The 24,215-nt window shown below is 39.8% G+C and overlaps 3 protein-coding genes and 1 long non-coding RNA gene across 6 annotated transcripts; 1 reads left to right on the top strand and 3 right to left on the bottom strand.

The window, feature by feature from the left end:
* Window positions 1-103: 103 nt before the first annotated feature.
* On the bottom strand, window positions 104-3,133 carry LOC147519181 (Molybdenum cofactor sulfurase family protein). The gene is made up of 8 exons (XM_086590866.1): window positions 2,843-3,133; window positions 2,616-2,765; window positions 2,355-2,531; window positions 2,134-2,222; window positions 1,975-2,039; window positions 733-835; window positions 486-596; window positions 104-400 (listed from the first exon to the last, which is right to left on the bottom strand). Exons 1-8 carry the CDS (start codon window positions 2,985-2,987, stop codon window positions 275-277), a joined length of 966 nt encoding a protein of 321 aa, XP_086446992.1. The 5' UTR covers window positions 2,988-3,133; the 3' UTR covers window positions 104-274.
* Window positions 3,134-3,669: 536 nt separating this feature from the next.
* LOC147519180 (uncharacterized) lies at window positions 3,670-5,709 on the bottom strand. The gene is made up of 2 exons (XR_015212069.1): window positions 5,476-5,709; window positions 3,670-5,210 (listed from the first exon to the last, which is right to left on the bottom strand). It is a non-coding gene; the product is annotated as an uncharacterized LOC147519180 (long non-coding RNA).
* On the top strand, window positions 3,851-6,312 carry LOC147519179 (glucan endo-1,3-beta-glucosidase 11-like). Its single transcript, XM_086590861.1, has 3 exons — window positions 3,851-3,984; window positions 4,119-5,224; window positions 5,709-6,312. The coding sequence occupies exons 1-3, from the start codon at window positions 3,921-3,923 to the stop codon at window positions 5,793-5,795; spliced, it is 1,257 nt and encodes a 418-aa protein (XP_086446987.1). The 5' UTR covers window positions 3,851-3,920; the 3' UTR covers window positions 5,796-6,312.
* A 6,915-nt stretch (window positions 6,313-13,227) lies between these two features.
* Window positions 13,228-19,140, bottom strand: ETR1 (Signal transduction histidine kinase, hybrid-type, ethylene sensor). 3 transcript variants are annotated; one of them, XM_086590858.1, is made up of 8 exons: window positions 18,964-19,140; window positions 18,720-18,822; window positions 17,583-18,525; window positions 15,037-15,405; window positions 14,634-14,900; window positions 14,422-14,552; window positions 14,010-14,207; window positions 13,228-13,893 (listed from the first exon to the last, which is right to left on the bottom strand). In XM_086590858.1, the coding sequence occupies exons 3-8, from the start codon at window positions 18,483-18,485 to the stop codon at window positions 13,533-13,535; spliced, it is 2,229 nt and encodes a 742-aa protein (XP_086446984.1). In that variant the 5' UTR covers window positions 18,486-18,525; window positions 18,720-18,822; window positions 18,964-19,140; the 3' UTR covers window positions 13,228-13,532. The 3 variants fall into 3 exon arrangements, with proteins under 3 accessions (XP_086446984.1, XP_086446986.1, XP_086446985.1); XM_086590860.1 differs by having other exon boundaries at window positions 17,583-18,132; XM_086590859.1 differs by lacking the exon at window positions 18,720-18,822 and having other exon boundaries at window positions 18,964-19,098.
* Window positions 19,141-24,215: the final 5,075 nt, after the last annotated feature.

Below are 24,215 nucleotides of genomic sequence, written 5' to 3'. Positions count from 1 at the left end.
CACGGGTCACCTATAACATGCGGATCAACTAACACTTGTAGCGTACTAGTGAAAGGACTGAGGACATTTCTGGATCAATATAACCCAAAGGAACTGGATGATGCTGTTAAGACTTAAGACTTGAGATTTAAGAATATTGTAGTAGGATACTAGAATAAGACTAGTACAGTATAAAACTATAAATCACTTCACAAGTCTCACCTCTTTCTCTTTATTAGATGTATAAACAAGGAGTAGAAAGAGTCAGAAACTAAATATCAAACTTATAGTGCATTCAAGCTGCAGCATCCACACGGGTGGACACCTTCTTAAGCACATAAATTGGATCCCCAACTTTAATGACCTTTCCCTTTCCATCCGTTAAAGATTCCTTGCAGACTAAATTCTGTCCAAAGTAAACCTGCAAGATTTATTAACATTAGATGGTGCCAGTCCATTACTTGGTTTTGCCCAGTTTCCTGTGAAATCAATATGCTTGTTCTCACCTTTCCCTGCTGTTTTCTTGTTGGACGTAAGACTTTGTCTGACCGGAAGTTCACAAGTGTTTCTGTTGGCTCCTGGCCTGCGATCCCATTATCTTGATTGATTGTAGGAACCTGATGGAGGGAGAGGGTCCATGCAAGTATGATCAGAAGTTAAAAAACAAGTTACTCAATTTATTAAGTAAACAGAGTGAGTTTATGGCTGACTAATGGTTGTTCTAGGAATTCAGAAATAGAAATTAGTAGGTACCTTGCATCGTGCGCAAAGCTTGACACCACTAAATGCGAATTTGTTTATTTTGATTTCTGTCCACAAGTCTTCGTCAAATGATTCACACCCGTCAACAAGAATACTAAGACATTATAACAATGCAATTAGCCATAACCTTGAACAAGACTTATATGTCTACTAGAATATATATATATATATATAAAGTTCCGTTTACCACACTTTTTATACCATAGTTTATACCATGGTTAGTAACCATGAATTATACCATAGTTTATACCATGGTTAGTAACCATTAATTATAACCTAGTTTATACCTACAACTTTCCCTACAAAGTGAATTATAACCTAGTTTTTTGTGGATATATTCAACTAACCATGAAGATCACCTCTATAAAATTTCAACTCATTTGATAATGTTTAACTACGTCAAAAGATGATTGCAAATTCGAAAATTTTGAGCCTTTAAAAAAAATTCAAAGTTGACAACAATTTTTAACTAGGTTAGAGACTTCCAAATGAGATGATTTTTCGCGGAGATGTTATCTATGGTTAGTAGATTATATCCACAAATTATTAGCACTTCATTCATCTTGTAGGGGGGGTGTGGTATAAACCATGGTATAAAAAATGTGGTATATAAAACATATATATATATAAATATATATATAGGGGAGGGATAGAGCCACTCCCAAAATGTAAAAAACCATATCTCATCCTACAAGTTTAATTAAGGGTTGATATTTTGTAGATATGATCTCCCCACCATGAATAACATGCCCACCAAATTTTAGCTCATTCAAATATGTCTAACCTAATAAAATGTTATTATGAAATCGGAAAATTTTGGACCGTTAGATAAATGTTCAAAATTGAACACTAGTTTTGTGGGCATGCTATCCATTGTGAGAAGATCATATCCACAAAAAATAGGGTCTTAATTCAATTTGTAATTTGATAGAGTGGCTTGGGAGTGGCTCTATCCCTCCCCATATATTGCTTAGTGATTGATGTAGGTTCCTAAAACTTGTTTTGCAAATAGGTTACTCTAGTGACAACACCATGGACTGAAAGTAGATGTGCTTGCTAATGCTCATAATGTCGAAGTTGTTTTGATCAACACTTACTATTCTGATTTTTGTGAATCGTGATCTCCTGAATGCGTGAGGGCACAATTTGAACTACGTGACTCATCTGAAGGAGTGGTAAGCTAACTCGATAACAGAATATGTGTCGGTAGAAGAGATAGATCAGGGTACATACTTGGGTCGGAAGCGGTTAACCGGTACAGGCTCTTTCAGCAGCTTATTTAATGCATCGAGTGATCCCTACAAAATAACATGTGTTCACATAGGTTTTTGAGATGACATCCAGCTCCAGCATCCAAGATAACTTACATTTCTGTTTATACACAAAACTAACCTGAGATAACAACATGAATGGATACCCATCAGAAAACATGGTTCTGTAACCAGGAGCAAAGTCAGGATCCACAGCTCTAGCTTCTGTTGCTGCAGTAACAACAATGTGCACATATTTGTTCAAAATTAAGATTTGTACGCAATTATTTGATTTTCTAACAGAATCACAAGGAGACATTTGGGAATGTGAAGTGACAATGTAACATGCTGGCCGATACATACCCGTGTTAAAATGGACTAAACGACTAGGTTTCCCAAGGTAATTTGAAAACCATTCAGATGCTTCAGCCCCCTCGTCCAACGCCGAACCAGACCACTCCCATACTGAGACACCCTCAATTTTCTCACAAGTTTTACTTAATGAAACCTTAAGTATGTCCATTCCAGGTGCTTTCAATACTGCAGGGCAAACCATAATCATAAACCTAATAAACAATCTATAACACAAGCATTGATTATTAATGAAAACTTTATTTCTATTACCAAGATATGATTCACTTGTGGGTTCCCAATCCTCATGAAATGCTTCACTTGGTAGTTCCACTTGAACTAGAGCAAGTTTTGGTTCTATTCTTTGTGTATATGCTCTCCCTTTAGAATTCACTACTAACCACTGCCTGTCCCACCTTAGTCCTACAAATCAAAACACAATCAATTATAACAATATATATATTTTTTAGTATAAATCAGGTTAAACAAGTGGCTCACACCTGTGGGTGTTATGGATGCTTGAGGAACTGAGATGCCTCTACATGATTTGATTGGGTAAATAAAGATTGATGAGATTGTTGCTGCTGCTTCTGTACTAGTACTACCACCAAAGATGGAACTAACCATAGCCGATGCCTTCTCCATTTATGCGTGTGTCAGTCTGTCAGTGTGTGTTTTACCAGTGGCTACCTGTAATTTGATACTCATTTTCAGTTTTAAGTCAGTTACTTAATTTGTTTACGCACGAGAAACACGCCACCCTTTTCTACGAGAAAACTGCCGATGCAGATGATATTGTGTTGGAAAAGGGCCTTTTCGATCATGGGCCTAAATATATAGAGGAAGATCGGAAGAAACAATTTTTTCAAGTCTCAATCGTGGGCCGGGAGAAAAAGGCTGATTTAAGCGTTTTGAAGCCCCTCGAGGAAGATCGGAACATTTGGTTTTGTTGCCAAAATCGCTCCGCTCACTCGATTACACTGTTATGTTTGGGTTTAGTTTGATTTACATGCATGATTGGGGAAGCAACAGACCCTTGTGACAGATTCTTGCTGATTCTCATGATTAGTAACAGGAATCATTGGATTCCCACACACACAAAGCAAAAGAAGAGCTAGCAAGTATATTCATGGAGCATATAGAGGCACATGTTATCTCTGTGGACCTCATTATAAAGTTAGTGGTCACTAAACAATGTATTATACCTGCTCAAATGTATATATTCTTCTCCGAGTTCTAATAAACAAAATCATTTTGTCCAAAATTTAGATTTTTTTTTTTTGCTTTGTTTTGAAGAAAGTAGTACGTAGAGAGATACTTTTAGTCATTCAGCAGCACATGTGGAATTGTCATAACAAAGGCAACAACACCAAAGAATAAGTTTAGCCGTCTAGAGAAAGAAGATACGACAAATAAAGTTACATGTCGAATGCAAAAGTTAAATGAAGGCTACTTTGGAAAGAAAGCCGAAACACCCAAAAAATTGCAAACAAGAAAAGAAACGAATTCGTAACTTCCCATCCTTCTGTCTATATATTAAACCCCCTTAAGGAATCAAAACTCCCTCTCTTTCTCTACATGGCTACATTCTTCAGAACTACCTTAAGTTACATTATCCTTCTCTTTTATCTATTCTCTTCAGGTAATCTTACCCTTGTTGTTCTCTACATGTATGGTAGCTAGCTTTAACGTTATTTGTTTATGTTCATGGTTTCTGTACTACTGTTTATTTTCAGTTCACATTACTTATGGCTATTTGTGAGTGTCTCATTACAGATTTTGGTTTAATACAAAGAGTGGTACCGCTTGGCATTAACTACGGACAAGTGGGTAACAATTTACCAGTGCCTGAGAAGGTTGTTGATCTCTTAACAAGCCTTAAGATCACAAAGTCAAGGATCTATGACACCAATCCTCAGGTGCTCATGGCATTTGCAAACTCTAGTATTGAGCTCATTGTGACAGTTGAAAATGAAATGCTGGGTGTATTGGTGGACCCTCAACAAGCTCTTCAATGGGTAGAAACGCGCATCATGCCATACTTTCCAACCACAAAAATCACAGGTATTTCTGTTGGTAACGAGATTTTCTCTACTGAAGACACCAGACTAATATCGAATGTGGTCCCGGTGATCATTGCCATTCAAGAAGCATTGGTTCAACTTGGGGTTGATTCTTATATAAAAGTGTCTACCGCCAACTCTTTAGCAGTGCTTGAAAACTCCTACCCACCTTCAGCTGGAACCTTCAAGGAGGAACTGTCTGGCGTTATGCATCCGTTCCTGCAGTTTTTGGCCAACACTGGAGCTCCATTTTGGATCAATGCCTATCCCTACTTTGCGTACAAGGATGATCCAACCAGGATCTCTTTGGACTACGTGCTTTTCAACAACCATCTTCCTACTGATTCATCAGGAAGCATAATGGTTGACCCTTATACCAAGCTACCCTATGACAACATGCTTTATGCACAAGTTGACGCAGTCATTTTCGCTCTCTCTCGGATTGGGTTTGGAGGGTTGGAAGTACGCGTTTCTGAGACTGGTTGGCCATCAAAAGGAGACGCCGATGAAGTTGGTGCCACGATAGAAAATGCACAAACTTTTAACAGGAATTTATTGAGGAGACAGATGCGCGGCGAAGGGACCCCTTTGAGACCCAACCAGAGATTAGAGATTTATTTGTTTGCTTTGTTTAATGAGAACATGAAGCCTGGCCAAACTTCCGAGAGGAACTATGGTCTCTATCAACCAGATTTATCAATGACTTACAATGTTGGATTTACATCCTTGTCATCATCAACTGCTACTTCCACTTCCACTTCCACTTCAACTTCAACTTCCTCCGTTTCATTTACGTCTTCTTCAGCTACAATTACAAAGGTGAGCAAATTAAATCTAAACCACAAATAGTTTGCCACTGTTCTCAATCTAAATTTAAAGGGTCTGGTTAATTTCATTGGAGAATTTAGTAATTTACACGGTTAACTTCAGTTTGAAGTTTCCTAAACTATAAAACATATATATTATTATAGTATCCCCTGAAACTTATTCACTGAAAGTTTGTAAATGTGAAAAAATATAGGATATGCTTTCTATCTTCTCAAAATTTGCGAAGAGTTGGATTTACATACCCTGATTCCCATGAATGTTCTCCTATGCAATCGAACACACTATACGCCATGCTTAGTGCCTCTTTTCAAACAAAACAGAAAGGCCATTGCCCCTGCGTCACTAGTACTCCATATCATTATTAATTTTAGAGGCTGGGTTGTCTCGGAGCATAATCTACATTAAATTGGAGTAGTGCTTGATACATACTCTTCCTTTTCCTGAATTTGTTTTATCGGTAATGATTGTGACACAGGTTGCAAGTGAAGGATTTCAAAGTGTGGGACGTTGGACTTTCGTGTATATAATGATGTTCCAAATTCTAATGCGAAGACAAGTATAACATAAACAATTAATGGGGAAAGCAACTGAGGGGACTTCTTCTGGGTATTATATATGTGCACTCAATCACAACGGAGTCATTTTCTACCAAGACCGAAATGAAGCATTCTATAATGATCGTGTGCGTACTAACGAGCCATATTCATCCAACAAAAGGCACGAATTGAAGGAAAAAACGTACAGCGCCCATCAGATTTGAGCTTACATTAGATGGTCAGAAGTATTATGAGATATGATAATTTGCAAAAATGGACATGTAAACATAGAACATTTCTTTATCAATGTCGTATAAGACCTAAGTTTAGATGCATTTTTTTTCCTTATCATGTAAATTTTCTAGAGTATTATGCGGTTCATGTTGGACAGAATAACTTTATCTAGCTATAGTATTTCCTGAGTTGTCCATGGTGGGGCAACTGTCAACTTAAATATGTTGTATGGATCGAAAGCAATCTACTTTGAGGCGTGGAATTGCATAACGATCAATGTATATGAATCTAAATTTTACCTTTGAATTTTGTCTTCTCTTTTCCAATTTGTTTAACAAAAGTGGAATTGGTTTTTGGATAAGAAAGGAAAGATAATATGACCGGAACGCTGAAAGGTAGACTGAACTTTCTCCTTTGTTTTCCTTTCGTCATTTCGTAAAGATTTTGAGGGGACAACAGCTACCTCAACTTTGTTCAAATGACAAAATGAAAACCATCAGCATTTTGCCTTTGATCACCTTTTCAAAGAAGAACTTTTCTTTTTCCTTTGTGAGAGTCGGCCATCTGAGTGATCTGACTAGTGACTATCATCCAACGTTGTGCATGTGAAGACCATATTTGAAATGGATCCCACAGGAACATGACACGGCAACCAAACACACAGCAAAGAAAGTCTTTTACAGTCACCAAAAGTCCAAAACACATCAGCAAAGAAAGGATAAATTAAAAGGCATGTAGATTGAGTCGACATGTTAGCATCCATGATGCATGGTTTCAACGGATTTGGAACACATGACCAGATGATGGTAACACGTGGAGAGAGACAAGTTTTAAAGTTAAAAGTTTTGGAGAAATAGATAAGCTAGACTACTTCCGCTCCTGTTCCTGTTCTCGGGTATTCCTGTTCAAGTTCAGCTTTACGGTCATTAGGTAGGGCTCTTCTACTCCTATTCATGTTCACAATCAGGTTACCAGCGCCTGATATAGAGGGTGGGGCGATAAATCACGCCATTAATATATCAAGATGAAAATGATCGATGCTGCCTTGAAGATCAAGTACACTGCACCGTATTAGTTTCTTTTCCTAGACCATAAATGGGAGTTTTCTAAAAGTGGTTAAGATTATTAAACAAAGGGATAATGGGAAAACAAACGATGATTAGCATTTCCTGACTAATACTATATCTGGTATTTATTGACGAACCTTCTGTTTCTAGATAAGCTAGATATATCCTCAGAAATATCTTGGATATCATAGATATATTCTCAGTAGTTATCTTGTACAGAGCTTTCTAAGTTATAGGATCTCATACACATATAAACAACTCTATATAAGTGATGAATGAATAGAAGAAAGTAAGCCAATTGTTTATGGTATCAAGAGCAAGACGAATCCTAACTCCATCCCCCTTCCCCTTTTTTTTAAGCCTACGACATGTCAAACAACACTATATCAACAGTGTCTTCTACCACCCCAACTCTTGCCCTCCCAAATATTTCCACTCTTGTTTCCGTGAAACTCACATAAACAAACTTTCTTCTTTGGGAAATTCAAATAAAACCTTTTCTTATTGGCCAGAACTATTGGCGTTTCATTGATGGTTCTTACCCATGTCCACCAGAATTCATCTCATCATCTCTCAATCCTGAACACACCCTTTGGTATCGCACAGATCAAACTCTCATTAGCCTAATCAATGCTACACTTTCTGAAACGGTTCTTTCCCAAGTTGTTGGTTTATCTACTTCAAAAGCCATATGGGAGTGTCTTCAACAGAACTTTGCTCAACAATCTCTTGCAAACGCAACTCATCTACGCTTCCAACTATTCTCTATAACCAAAGGAAACAAATCTGTCTTTGAATATCTCCAACATGCCAAGTCTCTCTTAGACTCCCTTGCTGCTATCAATGAACATGTTAAGGATACTGATCTTGTTACCTCTGTTATGCGTGGCCTCGGTTCTGATTATAAAATGCTTGTGACAACCATTCTTCAAAACCCCCCTCTCCCTCCTTTCTTTGATCTTTGTGCTCGACTTCTGACATTTGAATCCCTAAATATCAATTCATCCACCACATAGACCACTTCTGCTAATCCCACTACTGCTTTACTCTCTTCCCATAATTCCAATCCAAATCGTGGACATAGTACCACTCGGGGTGGTCGACAAGGTCGGGGGCCCAGAAACTACCAAATCGATTACTATCACTTTAATCCGTCTTCCAATTCACAATGAGGTGGCTATGGTCGTGGTCGTGGCTGCCACCAAGCTTCATGCATACTTGGTCCTTCTCCATCTTCCACTCAGTGCACATTTTGTCACAAATATGGCCACACCACTTCGAACTGCTATAGGCGTCCCCGCAATTTCGATGATGATTTGTCCTCTCACGATTTCTTTGGTCTTTGGACCACAAGTGGACCACAAGTATCCAGACTCAGGTGCTACGAATCATATGACTGGTGATGCTCACTCCTTTACAGACCGTTCTGATTATGGTGGAAATGATTAAGTTCAATTGGGTAATGGTGACTTCCTTCCTATTGCACATACTGGTAGCATCTCTCTCTTCTGGTTCTCACTCCTTTCAGTTATCCACTGTTTTACATGTCCCAAACATGCGTAAAAATCTTCTTTCTGTCACTCAGTTTACTCGTGATAATTCCGTTAGTATCACATTTCATCCTTCTGGTTTTCTAATTCGCGACTTACGCACAGGATCTATTCTTTTTCAGGGCTAGGGGTGTAAAAACGGCCCTCAAGCCCTCGGCCCGCCCGACCTGACCCGACCCATAGACAAAAAAAGTCCTCAAATTTAAGCCCGCATACAATTTGAGGGCAGGGGCGGCTCGACCCTCATGTTTTGAGGGGAGAGTAAGGGTCTAGATATAGAAACATGAGGGCGGCCCTCAGCCCGACCCTCTAAAGCCCTCACAAAGCCCGTATTAAGGCCCTCATTGATATTTAGATTTTCTAAACAAAATTACGTATAATAGCCTTTGGGTTTTAAGTTTTACTTATTATTACATAGGGTAGAAATGTAAATTTCAAGTATAGTAGTTGATATAATGAAGTCTTGTAATGAAGGTTCTCTCTCTTGTAATGAATATATTGTTAGAATATGTGAATATATTTTATAGGATACAGCTGTATTATATAGATATATCTCTATCATATAGAATATATTCATACATTCTATTGTATATGTTAATGAAGTTTGATAGGTTTTCAAGAATTTTTGTAATGAATATATTAATCAGTTAATGAAATCTGATAAAAACCAAATATGTTAATGAAGTCTAAACAAGTTGTATTCAAGAGTTTTGAATAATTGACAAGTTTAATACTGACTGAGACTCCATAGACCCGGCCCTCAGGCCCGCCCCATAGTTGTCTAAAAGGGGCTGAGGTGAGGGCAAAGGCTGTATAATTCAAGTGTTGGCCTCACAAGCCCGACCCTCATAACATAAGGGGGCTGGGCCAGCCCGATCCTCAAATCATATGGGTTTTATGATTTGAGGGCCGGGCTGGCCCAGCCCGGCCCATTTTACACCCCTATTCAGGGCCAATGTAAAGATGGGCTATACCCCATCAAACCGAGTTGTTCCTTTCAAGCACTTACGACATCTAGTTTGTTGCCCACACTTTGGCATCGCAGTTTGGGGCATCCCTCATCCCCTATTCTTCGAAAATTATTTAATAACAAATGTTTAGTCAGTGTCAATTTTGTAAGGCCTGTGCCATGGGAAAGTCTACACGACTTTCTTTTATTACTCATGAACATCGTACTACTGCACCATTTGATTTAATTCATAGTGATGTTTGGATGTCTCCCATTTCCATTGTCTCTGGCTATTGTTATTATGTGCTTTTTACTAATGATTTTACTAGTTACTCATGGGTGTTTCCCATGAAATTAAAGTCTGAAGTTTTCAGTCACTTTGTTCACTTGTTTAATTCTATTGAGAATCAATTTTCTGCTATCATTAAGTGTTTTCAAAGTGATGGGGGTGGCGAATATGATAACTCATCTTTCCATAATTTTTGCACCAATAAAGGTATTCATCACAGGTTTTCATGCCCACACACACCCCAACAGAACGGTCTTGCAGAACGAAAGCACCGTCATATCTCTGAGATGGCTTGCACCTTGATGATTACTGCTTGTATTCCTCTCATTTTATGGGTTGAGGCGATTTGCACTGCTGTATACTTAATAAACAGGTTACCAACACCAGTTCTACACTTCAAATCTCCATTCCTCGCTTTGTTCGATTCCACCCCAGATTACTCTATTTTATGTATTTTATGTTGTGCATGCTATCCGTATCTTGGAGATTATGCTACTCACAAATTATTGCCTAGATCTGCTGCTTGTGTTTTCCTTGGTTACAGGCTTACAGCTCGTCACAAGGTTTCAATGCTTGAATCCAGTTACTGGGCGCTTATACATCTCTCGCCATGTGGTATTTGATGAATCCAACTTCCCATATGCAACAGCTTCAACCGATTCATCTAGTACAGTAGTGGTGCCTGATTATTTTGCTTTACTCTTTATTCCAATCATTACTACACAGGAGATTCCATCTCTTCATATACCACCAACAAGTTCAGAGGTATCACCACCGGCTCCTCTCTCTGTACCCACATCAAATTCAGCGTTCCCACTCACTGCGAACATTTTGATACACCACCAACATCGCTTGATACTTCACTAGTACCAACATCACTTTCTCCCTCCCAAGCATCACTTACTCCATCCCTGACACCATCTCCAGCACCTGAATTATCTGCTTCAGCTCCTTCTTCATCCACTGCTCCACCACCACTTACAGGGCATCATATGACCACCAGAATAAAGGATAGTGTTAAACTTTTCAAGCCAGCACGGTATACTGATTTTGCAACCCGACATCCCGTTCCTGCAGCATTTACTATGCAATTGTCCAAAGAGACGAAACCTTCTTGTTTTTCTCAAGCACAAAAATCACTACATTGGCGCCAAGCAATGAATGAGGAATTTAATGCCTTGCTGAAAAATAGCACATGGTCACTTGTTCCGCCTCATCCAAGTCAGCACAAAGTCCCGTCAAAATGGGTTTTCAAAATTAAATGGCGATCTAATGGTACCATTGAACGTCTTAAAGCTCGTCTTGTCGCCAAGGGCTTTTACCAACAACCAGAAATTAATTATGACGAAACATAAAGTCCAGTTGTTAAACCAACAACCATTCGCACTGTTTTAAGTTTGGCTGTCTCTTCTTCTTGGCCACTTCGCTAACTCGATGTCAAGAATGCGTTTCCGCATGGCACCCTCTTTGAAGAAGTTTATATGACACAACCTCCCGACTTTGTTGATCCTAGACGTCCTCATCATGTTTGCAAATTACACAAGGCAATTTATGGCCTCAAACAAGCTCCCCGTGCTTGGTTTCAACGCCTAAGCTCTTTTCTGATCTCTTATGGCTTTGTTCAAAGCATTGCTGACTCCTCAATGTTCACGTATCATAATGGTTCCTCAGTAATGATTTTTCTTCTCTATGTGGATGATATCGTGTTAACAGGCAATTCTACTCCACAATTACAATCTTTTATTGCAACCTTAGGGGCTGAATTTGAGATTAAAGATCTCGGTGATTTGCACTATTTTATGGGATTAGAAATCACTCGTGACGCCAATGGTCTTCATCTTTCCCAAACTAAATACACACTTGACTTGCTCCGTCGAAGCAAAATGTTAGATTGTAAGCCATGCTCCACACCTCTTGCAGCCTGTACCCAATTATCATCGTTGAGTGGAGACCCTCTTTCAGATGCGACTGAATACCGTCATCTTCTTGGTACTCTTCAGTATTTGACGCTCACAAGACCTGACATTGCCTTTGTTGTTCACCACCTTGCACAATTCATGAGCAGCCCTCGTGACTTACATTTAGTTGCAGCTAAACGAGTCCTTCGTTACCTTAAAGGATCTCTTGGTTATGGATTATACCTTTGGCGCTCACCTGACCCTTTACAGCTTGTTGCTTACTCTGACGCAGATTGGGCTGGTTGCCCAGACAATCGACGCTCTACTACTGGTTTCTGTCTATTTTTGGGTTCCAACTTAATTTCTTGGTCAGCCAAAAAGCAACCCACAGTCTCTCGCTCCAGTGCCGAAGCTGAGTACCGTGCCCTTGCATATGCTTGTGCCGATACTATTTGGGTCCAACATCTTCTTCGAGACTTGCGCATTCCACTCCCCCTCTCCAACAGTTATTTATTGTGATAATCTTAGTGCAACTTACATGGCTGCCAACCCAGTTTTTCATTCTCGCACAAAACATATTAAATTAGACTATCATTTTGTTCGCGAACGAGTTGCAAAGGGTACCCATCGAGTTGCTTTTGTGTCCAGCCAAGCCCAACTTGCAGACATCTTCACCAAAGGTCTTTCCAGACAACGCTTTGATTTTTTACGTTCCAAACTCGTCAACATGTTGCCAAGTTTGCGGGAGAGTATTGACGAACCTTCTATGTCTGGATAAGCTAGATATATCCTCAGCAGTATCTTGGATATCATAGATATATTATAGATATATTCTCAGTAGTTATCTTGTACATAGCTTCCTAAGTTATAGGATCTCATAAACATGTAAACAACTCTATATAAGTGATGAATGAATAGAAGAAAGTAAGCCAATTGTTTAGTATTTCCTGTAAACTATCCAGATTGTAAACTCCTAAGCTACAAAAGAACATCTCATCAGTTGGACGAACACCAGGCAGTCTACTAGTGTAACCAAGCCCTGTTGTCACATATAAGAACTGGAAGGTAGCTGCTTCTAGGCAATCCTCCATTCCTCCTGGCTGTCTCTGCACCCCGATTTAACTTCCACCATATTGCCAACCCAAGATTTTAATTTTTAAAAACCTTTAGTTTGAAAATGTTTTGACCAACAATGATATTTGATTAAAATGTTTTCGGCCTTAATTGATATTTTGATTATAACCATAAATTGAACAAGAAAAAAAAGTATCTACGTACTTTTATCAAGCATGTAGCATACCTTGCTAGAGAAGATGGGATACAACAACTTCTAGAAGTACAAACCAGCTAGGCAGGGGATATTACTTTCCTTAAAACCTTTAAAAACTCCGCACCACGAGTGGGGCTTGCAACGACTACTTCTACTTATTTTGATTCCTCTATTTAATGCATAATACACCAAATCGTGGAATTTTTGGAGGTCTAATCTGTCACGTAGGGAGTTTTATATCTTGCTCGTATATAAAATTATAAATTCTAGAAGTACACCTGTACAAGCCAAGTAACATTGCACAAGAACTGAACTCCAAGGTTGCCAATTTCACTGCTCCCAACCTACTTTCTTTTCAGTAAACGATAATCACAACAACACGATATAAGATGTAAGCTCTTCGAAAATGGGCAGTGCTACATCATGGTCTCCACTTCCGATCATGGTCTTCAAGATAATGCTTGCAGTCACTAGGATTTTCCTCTCAATCAATGAAAACCATTTCCCTAAGACTTTGCCTGACATAAAAACCTTTTCTTTAAGAGCTCTGACAAAACATTCCTCATCTTTTCTAGGGAAAATGGCTTTAGTATCACTCCATCCATGCCAACCTTCAAGCAGCTTTCCATTGTTGCCTTGTCTGTATTCTCTAGAAGTGCTACCAGCAATGGTCTCTCAAAATGTGGTGTGTATATTTCACGTATTCTAACCGCCACTTCATACCCATCCATCTCAGGCATGCATACATCAAGGAATATCACCTTGTGTTCCTGAGAAACAATCCGCAAACACTCTTTGCCTGAGCTAACCACTGTCACATCACATCCCATATGGAGAAGAAGACCTTTGGTAACCATCCTGCTAACCCTGCATTACAAGTTTACAGCTGAACAATGTTGACTCATGCTAATACCAGGAATTCCAAATACTCAATTAACAGTAAGTTCTTGTAAATAAATTGCACAAATAGTTTTCATACTAACCCATTGTCATCCATAACGAGAACTTTAAGTCCGATAAAATTTGCTTGACTATGATTGGCTTGCACTTCAGCAAGAAGCTGATGCTCAGAATAAGTCGACTGATCTGCAATACGAAGCTTTACAACAAATATAGCTGTAGAACCTTTGTTGAGACCTTCACTTTCAAACCAAATGTTACCCTCCATCAGATTTATAAACCTGATGGTAAGAAAAAAGAATGTAAGAACATTATGATATTGGTTTCATAGAAAAGAAGAAGAACAGAAACAAGGGGTAGAAAACTGAGTTCCATTAGTAAATAACAAGAGCAAAATATGTTGTAAATTGATCAAGTACTAGTTCCAATAAAATCTGCGAGAACTTCACAGGGTAAGTGAAGTAGCGAACTACAGGAAAAAAGGGAAATCAGTACCTCTTACAAATAGCAAGCCCAAGCCCAAGCCCTGCACCAGAACTTTGACCTCCAAGGGAATGATTTTGTGCAAATTTGTTAAATAGATTAGGAATGTCCATGTGGCTGATGCCTAATCCCGTATCTTTAACCTGTGAGAGTGAAACTGATAAAGACTTCGAACATTCATGACTACTGAGCATTGACATCAAGATGGTTAATTATAGAACAACCTGTACTCGCACATAGAAATGGTTAGCACTTGGCACAGCAAAGAAGTCAGGACCTCCTAAATCTCTAAAAGATTCTTGTTTAGGAATACAAGCAGTGACTGAAATGCTGCCTTCTTTCGAGAACTTCACTGCATTACCAACAACATTTAAGATTATTTGCTTCAGACGTTTTTCATCACCAACAGCATACTCCGGCAAGTCTGGAGCCACGGTTAGTGAAACCATTAAATTTTTGACAGATGCAACGGGCTTGATCAAGTTAACAACCTGCAAAACAAACACATGTCTTGTAGCATCAGAAATACCAAAGAGCGGTTAAAACCAAAACATCCCATATCAAAAAAATTAAAGAAAGAGCAACAGTTTGCAATACAAACTGATAAGTAACAGTCAATAGTAATACCTCTTTGAATACCATGTGGAGGTTAAAAGTCCCAAGATCAAGTTGAAAACTCCCATCCTCAAGCCTAGAAAGATCTAAAACATCATTAATGAGTGTCGATAAGAGATTACTACTTTTCAGGATCGTTTCCACCATCAAGCGCTGTTCAGGTGTCAATTGAGTTTCCTGCAGCAAGGATGAGAGTGCGATGATCGCATGCATAGGAGTCCTCATCTCATGGTTCATAACTGCAAGGAAATCATTGCGTGCATGGACGGCTGTTTCTGCTTCTCTCCTTGCCAGATCCAGTGCAATATTTTGTTCCATAAGTAGATCCCTTGCCCTCATAGATTCTTCCAAGATAGCAGCATGTGAAAGAGCAACAGCAACCTGTACTGAAACATGTAGGGAATAAGTTTCTCTCCTGGAAAAGTTGTCACTGGATAAATGATGGAATTGAATAAGTTTTGTACACAAGAATTCTCTTTTTCTTTTCTCTTAACCAAATGTTTTTTTTTCGATGAACAACTCTTAACCAAATGTGTCGCGTTTATAGAAATCATTTGTGTAGATCACACAAAATAAAAATAAAAAATTAATTGCAAAAAAAAAAAAAAAAAAAGGAAGAAGAAGAAGACAGATGCCAAAATTGAATGTCATCCAACTTTTCCCACGGCTTGAAGAAAACTTAGAGGAATCCGGTGGTCGATAAAATGATATCCTCGATATATGTCACAGATAATCTGAAAATGGAATTTGGTTCTCTTCCAAAATACGACACATGATAACTAAAGGAACCAAACTCCATAGCCATTTTCCATTTGGAGAGTATGACCTCGGGACTTGGGTAGCAAAAGTTCAAAAGACCTGAGGTCATTCACTGACCCCAAGCATATCCTAAATAAAGATTTGAGGCAGAGAAAGCAGTACCACAGTCTCCATGAGAATGGCCAATGGATTGAGATACTTTAACGACTCAAGGACATACACAAAGGAGACAATGGTTAACAAATATGTATTAGCAACAAGTTTATGTGTTCTTGAAGACAAAAGTTAACAGTTAAGTATCAACAACAAATTAAAGTGTTCCTGTCATGTTAAGAGAATTCCCAATGCAAGCAGCAACTTGTTACCTTCACATAAGCGCCACATAGGACTATTTCCCCTCATAGCTACCTTGTTGGTGAAAAGCTACTAAACATTGTGCAATGTAAAGGTGACTTTAAAATTCGGATGGGATGTTTCATTCTGTTGTCTGACTGTATTTGAGACCGAGACGGAATGAAACACCCATCCGGAAAAAAAAAACACACAAGACAGAATAAAAGGTTCCGTCCAAAGTTCACAACTCAGTAACTATCTCGGTAGCAAGTGCTACTCTTATTGTTACCTAGTGAAGAGCTACCTCCATAGTCACCCTTACATTGGGCCATTGTTTTTGGCTCTTAAGGGTGACAAGTTGCTATTTCCCCTCAAAGTCACCTGCATTGGGAATGCTCTAAAGGAAAGTTCAATGTTTAAAAACTGTAAAATATGATATCAAGGATGCCAATATATTGCTGCCTTGACAGTTAAAAATAAGATACTGTAAACTTGGAGAGGGTTGGGCCCTCAAAGGCATGTTTAACGTTAGATAAAAATGTAAAAAGATGGAATCAAATAAGTCAATATACCGCTGCTGCTACAGTTAAAAAATATAATGTATACTGTAGACGGTGGGCTCCTCAACCTTCAATTGAGGCGACTTAGAATACATTGTTGAGTTTCTATGATATGTTGATACCCCACACAAAGGCATGCCAAAAGACATACACCGGAATTGCTGTTTTAAACCTGGTCGACTCCCAGCCATTGATCTTTCATGATCACTGAATTTCCTGCAAATTCTAGGTGTGATATCAACCCAGTCCCCATGACCATTTTCGCATAATTTACTTTTTCTCTGTTAATTTCACATCAATCTTTAAAAGAAATTGGTTGTTCAAGCTTTTGAAGCAATACTACATTCCTGTGCAATACTCTTGATGTAAGATTTGGAGAGAAATAAGGTAAATTAGATAGCTATTCACCAGAAAATAAAATATGTAATTCAACAGAGAATTAGATTCCTCTGCAACCTTTTGCTTTGCACCAAGCAGAGCCATTACGGCAGTTCAATCAAACCAGAGGTAATTTATTTATTCTCTTGACCAGTACTATGAAAAAGAAACGAAAGAGGACTTCAGTCATGTCATAACAAGAAGCAGGCAAATGATGTGAAATATGTATGCTATGTTACATGGACACGCCATATTTAAAAAAAAAACCCGTGTCGGATACATATCCACGTGTTCGTCTGGGACACACATGGACACATATCATATGTAATATACTTCAATTTTTTATATCTCTCCGTGTCAGACACACTTTGTATCCGTGTCGGATATGGACACACGTGTCCGTGTAACTTAGGAAATATGTGACGTGGTGATGAATTTGATTGCCTGAGTTAGACAATTAGATTCCACATAGAAAATCTGAAATAATTCAACAAATGATGATGTGAAGATGAAGGCCAAATTTCGCACCTGATCAGCAACCACTTCCACAAGCTCCAACTCATGGACATGCCATTGCCTTGCACTGTCGGAGGGAAGCATCAAAACCATCAAAGCATATTTCGTTGAAAGCTCTGGCCAATTATTTATTTGAAAATTTGATAGATGTAAAAGAGGGACACGCACACCAACAACTTCCCCAGCCATATAATTTCCTGAAAGTGATCGAGGCCTTGCTACTGGGCTGTTTGGTGATATTTTCACTGCACGGTTGGTACTGAAAACTTGATTGACGACAGGAAGTTGAATAGGTACAGTACATCCAACAGGATTTTGGTGGCGTAGAGTATATGAAAGTTGGAGCTCCAAACCAGTGCGGGCTGGCATCCACAATGCACACTCCTCCAATGCCAAAGTTCTCCTCAGCTCTACAAGAGTGGTCTTCAATATGGTGTGCCTGTCGAGAGTACTTCTAATCTCATGAGTGAGCATTCTAACATGACGGCCAGTTTCTTCTTGTGTACGAATAAGCCCCATCTCACGATCAAGCTCGGCAGCTTTATTTTTCAAAAACAATTCCCTGGTTTTCACACTTAACAGATCAGGTATAATGTGGACAAGCATGAGGGCGGTTACACATGACACTACAGCACACAAAATTTTTGCCGTGGCCATTACTACTTCCACTGTTCTTGAATGAATGCTGAAAGTCCATAAGTTAATAAAATGTGTTGCTCCACAAAGAACAATAAAAGCCCCGAATTGCACAAGCACCCATCGGTACGGAAAAACAGAAGATCTCTTTACAAAGTATATTAGCTCTAGTGGGATTGAAAAATAGGCAAGTGCAATGAAGACATCTGAAATATACTGGTATTTCATTAGGAGATCATCGGCTGGCCATTGAGGCTCAATGCAATTGCAAGACTCCATCTCACAATATCTAAATCCACGGAAGTCCTCTTTTACATACCTGCAGAGTTATTTCAAGCCGAAGAACTAACGTGTAAAGGAATACGAATGAGCATTGATGAATCAAACTTCCAAACAAAATGATTTATTCGATAAATGATTCCTTTCATGAACTAACACTATACAAAGTGAATGAAATGGGTGTTTGGAGTTTAGGTTTGTCCATAAAAAACCAAGTCTGAGAAAAGAGATTACCGTGGCAAAAAATCCCTTGTGAAATCAAACACACCTTAACTTGCAAAGTTTTGACAGGCAATTGTAGTAGCCACGACACATAAATCTACACACATCTTTAAACCTATACCAAATAGCACTTTTATACTCAGTTCAATTGTAAGATACATGATTACTGAGCTTTGAAAGTGAAGCCTATATAAATGAGGTAAACTGAATTGTAAATGAAGTGGTTATCTATATGAGCTAAAAAAAAAAAGCATACCCCAGTCTATGATTTGAAGATTGAAGATTGATGATGCAGAATGGTTTTGGCTTTTGGTGATTTGAGTCTGTGAGTGAGAGGAACCCAAGAAGAAAAAAGTGTGCTGCTTACCCGCGCTTGAGTAGTGACCACCACGTTATTGCTAACAAAAGTCAACTCCAGTCATATACAACCAACTGACTAAGTCAACTGTCCCAATTATATTATTTTTTTTTCTCGGACTTCATATTTGGTGGACATTTCAAGGTCCATTGCATCTCTCTCTCTCTCCTTATTCGAGACCCATTTCACATTTCATAAGCCCCATTTCATGGGCCAGACCCAACCCGTTTTACACCACCTAGAAAGGAGTTCATCAGTGAGTAAGCAAGAGAAGATATCATACCAGACAATTCCATTCCTGAAATAGAACGTAAATTAATGAGTAGTTTTTAGACCTACTATTGCGACTCACTATTTGGATAATATCGGTTTGCATTGCAATACATACATACACGTATCTCTATATAAATCAATGATTAAGACGTCAAATAGTAGGTCAAATAAATGGGTCGGTGTACCTATTTCTTCTTCATTAAATGGAGTATTTGACTAGAAATGATAGGCAAGATGCGCTATTTAGAACTAACACAAAAGGCACTTTGCATAATGGCATATCTAATGGGGGTTGTAAACTGAAGATAATAGCTAATAACTAATAGAGGGAGTGGGAAATTCTCAACCCTGATACAAGTTGGTAAAATATGTCCGGACATCACTCGAAGTGACACCATTTAGTCTAAACATGGTCATTTGTAACTTTGAAACTCGAGCGTCACAAATGATTCCAACTTATCGAAATTTGTCAAATCCCAATTTTTGAAAATTCTCCATTAAGAACTATCAAGTGTGGATATTTATAGTATATATTTTACTTTGTAGTGAGAATTGTAAAATTATAATGGCACCTATGTGGAGCCTCCGTAGAGGTGCAATTTGAAAGTGTCCACTGGAGATGCCCAAGGGATATTATTGTGAAAGTGCAGTGGAAAACTGGAAATAGACTTCTCAAGATAAATTTATTTGGACAAGTCTAACTGCCTCCATCTTGCCATCTTGCTATGTTAAAACAATTGGAATGTCCCTGTGGATGTTAGAATGCAAGGCTAATACGTTCCCAACAAATGTCCTACTAAATATGAAAATAAGACTTTACCGACTAGCTAACAAAACACTTTTGATAAAATAGACTTGACGCTGTGTCCTTCCAGGCAGGGCGCTTTGAACAAAGCACTGGTAGTGTTGTACCTCGGTCCTTGACTCCTTGTTGGTGAACCTCATTCCCACTCAGGCCTACAACTCTAGATTAACATTTTATAAATCTATCACTAATATTAGTGGTTCAGGAAATCTGTTTATCTTCCTTATCTTCTTGATGAACTAATCTTATATCTTTTTCCTCAAATCACTGGTTGCAGCCCCCAGCATTCTGCCGCTCCTAAACCACAACTTATTCTTAAGATCCGTGTAGTTCCTCAACTCCTCAAGTTTCAGTGCCCTTTGTTGGGAGATTTCACTAGAAAGTCACACCTCAATCTAGTTACTTTCTATCCCAAATGATTTCAACTTGGAGCTCACACCAAGGAAATCACCCACCCAAGACTTTGGTAGTTATCACAACAACCTCAACAAAGCAAAACCACTAACTTATCATCACCCTTCATAGCAACAATAATAATGGAAGTAAATATGCAAAGAGACACAAAGATTTAGGTGGTTGGTAAATATTACCTACATCCACACACACAAGAGCCGAGTTTCCTTTATAACAAAGATTGGAGAGTTTACAAGAGATCAAGAATCAATAAGAAGAGGGCCTCACTCAAACCCTAGCTCAACAGAGCTCCCACAATGCCCTAGAAATGAATCTCTCAAAGTTATTCTTCAAAACCCTAATCTATTTCCTTTATATAGGTGTACATAGACAAAGGGGAAGTAAAATGGGCTTGGGCGCAATTCGGAGCTTGGAGCTGGCCGCCATAGGTGGCCTTGCGCCCTCTTCATAGAGCTTGAGCGAGTCCGCCCTTAGGTGGCGAAGCGGTAGCGCCTTCTCCCGGACAGTCGGTAGCGGTTTTGCACGCTTGGCGAATGCCCATGGACGCGGTAGCGGCGCTCTTCATCGGGTTGAATGAGAGAGTGGTGAAGCGGACCGAAGCAAAGCTTCGGCGGTTCCAACAACCCAACAATCTCCCACTTGGAACCTTCCGAGATTCTTCATGCACATCACATCTCAATTGTAACCCACTCAATCCAAATCCAATATACTAAAGAAACACTCGGCTCATCCATCATGGTCTTCAAGCAAAGAAGACCGGGTTGAACACAACTTCAACTTCTCGATGAAGGCGCGGCCTTGGTCAACATATCCGCCGGATTCTCACTCCCCTCGATGGATCTTCTCAAGTGCAAAACCTCATCCTCCAACGAGATCGGATAAAATGATACCGGAGACCAATGTGTTTGGTCCTAGAATGAAAGGCGGAATTCTTGGCAAGATGTATAGCACTCTGACTATCACTGTGTAACACACTTCTCTCTTGCTTCATCCCAAGCTCTTCCATCAATCCCTGTAACCAGATCATCTCTTTGCTTGCCTCTGTAACGGCCACATACTCTGCTTCTGTGGTAGACAAAGCAACAATCTTCTGTAACTGAGAAATCCAACTCACTGCAGTAGCACCTACTGTAAAGACATAACCAGTAGTGCTTCTTCTGCGATCTACTTCTCCTGCAAAATCGGCATCCACATACCCTTGCAGGTTCACAACACCCCTTCCATAACATAGGCATTTCTCGTAGTACCTCTCGGATATCTCAATATCCACTTCACGGCTTCCCAATGTTGCTTGCGGGGATTAGACATAAATCTCGGCGGCTCCCCTTTGCTTGGGCTATATCCGGACGTGTGCAAACCATGGCATACATAAGACTTCCAATGGCAGAGGCGTATGGTACCTTAGCCATGAAGTTTCTTTCCTCAACAGTCTTGGGAGAGTGTTCCTTGGACAACTTGAAGTGGATCGCCAAAGGTGTGCAAACCGGTTTCAAGACTACCCATCTTGAACCTCTTCAATACCTTCTCAATATACTCGGACTGAGACACTCCTCGAATACCTCTTTATCTCTTCGATCCTCATCCCTAGAATCGTTTAGTTGCGCACCCAAGTCCTTCATAGAGAACTCACTTGCTAACTTCTCTTTCAATCTCCCAATTTCTGACATATCAGAACTCGCTACTAACATATCATCAACATATAGCAACAGGATGATGTAGCTGGAGTCGAACCTCTTGAAGTAGCAACAATGGTCAGCGTTGCACTTATAGTAGCCATTTCCTTGCATGAAGTTATCAAACTTCCTGTACCACTGCCTAGGGGCTTGTTTCAAACCATACAAGCTCTTTTCGAGCCCTGCATACCATATTCTCTTTACCGCTTCTTGATGAAACCCTCCGGTTCGTGATATAAATTTCCTCAACTAGGTCACAATGGGAAGGCGGTTTTAACATCCAACCGCTTTCAAGATATAAATCTTCCGGCTGCAACAATACTCAACACCGATCGAATAGTATTCGGTTTCACCACCGGGAGAATATCTCTGTGGAAGTCAATGCCCTTTCTGGCGAAAACCCTTGACTACTAGCCTTGCCTTGTATCTCTGGGAACCATCATGTTCCTCTTTGACTCTATACACCCATTTGTTACGTAGAGCCTTCTTGCCCGTGGGTAGTTTGGCTAAACCCCCGTGCCACAAGAGATGAGGGACTTCATCTCATCTTGCATAGCAAGCTCCCACTTGCTTGCATCACTCACCTCCAATGCTTCATCATAGCATTGAGGCTCGCCACCATCGATGAAAGTAGCAAGTAATTCACATAGGTGGAGGCGGATATCTCGAACTTCGGTACATGTGGGCTGGATGTCTTCCTTGGGGGCGCGAGGTGGAGATGGACTTCGGTGGTGTAGTATCCTCATTATTCTCTCGAAGTCACTACTACTCGTCATCCTCCTCGACCGTGGGGCTCCCACTATACCACGACTTACATCAAAGTCTTCCAACTCAACATACTGCGCGGCTCTCGTACCCGATTCCTTGGTTTGTGCTTCATCTCGTCCCTTGTACATCACCTTCTCATTAAACACAACATCTCTACTACGAATGATTTTCCGATTTTGATCATCCCAAAAGCGATACCCAAAATCATCACCGCCATAGCCGATGAAGGTGCACTTTAGTGACTTAGCATCAAGCTTGCTTCTAGCTTGGTCACTAATGTGGACATAGGACACACAACCAAACACCTTCAAATGGGAAAAGTTCACATCCTTCCCGCTCCACACTTCCTCCGGAATCTTAAAATCCAAAGGCGATGGTCCTCTATTGATCGGGTAAAAAGTCATTGCTAACACTTTACGCCTTAATCGCTTGGGCAAGCCTGCTAGTGTACGCATACACCTAGCTCTCTCTGTCAGTGTTCTATTCATCCGCTCTGCAACCCCATTCTGCTGAGGTGTCCCTGGCAAAGTCTTTTCCATCTTGATGCCATTGTCAGCACAGTACTTCTTAAAACCTGAATCCTCATACTCTCCACCGTTGTCGGATCTCAGCTTCTTTACTTTCAAGCTTGTCTCATTCTCAACCATGGCCTTCCAAGTCTTGAACACTTCAAATACTTCTGACTTGTGTCTCAAGAAATAGACCCACACCTTCCTAGTATGGTCATCAATGAAAGTCACAAAATATGACTTTCCGCCAAGTGAAGAGACATTAGCTGGCCCCCAGACATCTGTATGTATCAACTCAAGCTTTCTAGCTTTGAGGTCGACCCATTCTCGAAAACTCACCCCGCTTACGCTTTCCAAATACAGTTCTCCGAAGTCAATTTCGGTCGATCAGTAACTTTGGGAGTTTACCGTAAGAGTGAAGGATTTTCATTCCTTTCTCACTCATGTGACCAAGTCTGCGATTGCCAAACATTCGGATCCTCTTTGCCATAAGCCGCGGCAATCGACTCACAACCATAATGCGTCATGTAGAGTACCATCTTTCTTACCATTTGCAACAATCAATGAACCCTTCGAGACCTTCCAAGTATCACCGCAAAGACGTAACAAATCCTTCACTTGCCAATTGCCCTAACGAAATCAAATTCTTCCTCAACCGGAACATGTCCGACGTCCCTCAATAACCATGACGAGCCATTCATCTTGATA

The sequence above is a fragment of the Coptis chinensis genome, chromosome 2, assembly GCF_015680905.1.
Source record: "Coptis chinensis isolate HL-2020 chromosome 2, ASM1568090v1, whole genome shotgun sequence".
In the NCBI taxonomy this organism is placed as follows: Eukaryota; Viridiplantae; Streptophyta; class Magnoliopsida; order Ranunculales; family Ranunculaceae; genus Coptis; species Coptis chinensis.
The sequence above is the reverse complement of the archived record's forward strand: the minus strand, read 5'-3'. Positions and strand labels throughout refer to the sequence as shown.

What these genes read in the sequence shown, in the direction of transcription:
- LOC147519179 (XM_086590861.1), top strand. Translation starts at nt 3,921, where the DNA reads ATGGCTACATTCTTCAGAACTACCTTAAGTTACATTATCCTTCTCTTT. An exon ending in CTTTTATCTATTCTCTTCAG is followed by an intron (nt 3,985 to 4,118) that starts GTAATCTTACCC and finishes GTCTCATTACAG; the next exon opens with ATTTTGGTTTAATACAAAGA. An exon ending in CTTCAGCTACAATTACAAAG is followed by an intron (nt 5,225 to 5,708) that starts GTGAGCAAATTA and finishes ATTGTGACACAG; the next exon opens with GTTGCAAGTGAAGGATTTCA.
- ETR1 (XM_086590858.1), bottom strand. Translation starts at nt 18,485, where the DNA reads ATGGAGTCTTGCAATTGCATTGAGCCTCAATGGCCAGCCGATGATCTC. An exon ending in ATTTCTATGTGCGAGTACAG is followed by an intron (nt 14,553 to 14,633) that starts GTTGTTCTATAA and finishes TCACTCTCACAG; the next exon opens with GTTAAAGATACGGGATTAGG. An exon ending in GGGCTTGCTATTTGTAAGAG is followed by an intron (nt 14,208 to 14,421) that starts GTACTGATTTCC and finishes TCTTACCATCAG; the next exon opens with GTTTATAAATCTGATGGAGG.
- LOC147519181 (XM_086590866.1), bottom strand. Translation starts at nt 2,987, where the DNA reads ATGGAGAAGGCATCGGCTATGGTTAGTTCCATCTTTGGTGGTAGTACT. An exon ending in AGCATCCATAACACCCACAG is followed by an intron (nt 2,766 to 2,842) that starts GTGTGAGCCACT and finishes TTTGATTTGTAG; the next exon opens with GACTAAGGTGGGACAGGCAG. An exon ending in GTTAACCGCTTCCGACCCAA is followed by an intron (nt 836 to 1,974) that starts GTATGTACCCTG and finishes ATAATGTCTTAG; the next exon opens with TATTCTTGTTGACGGGTGTG.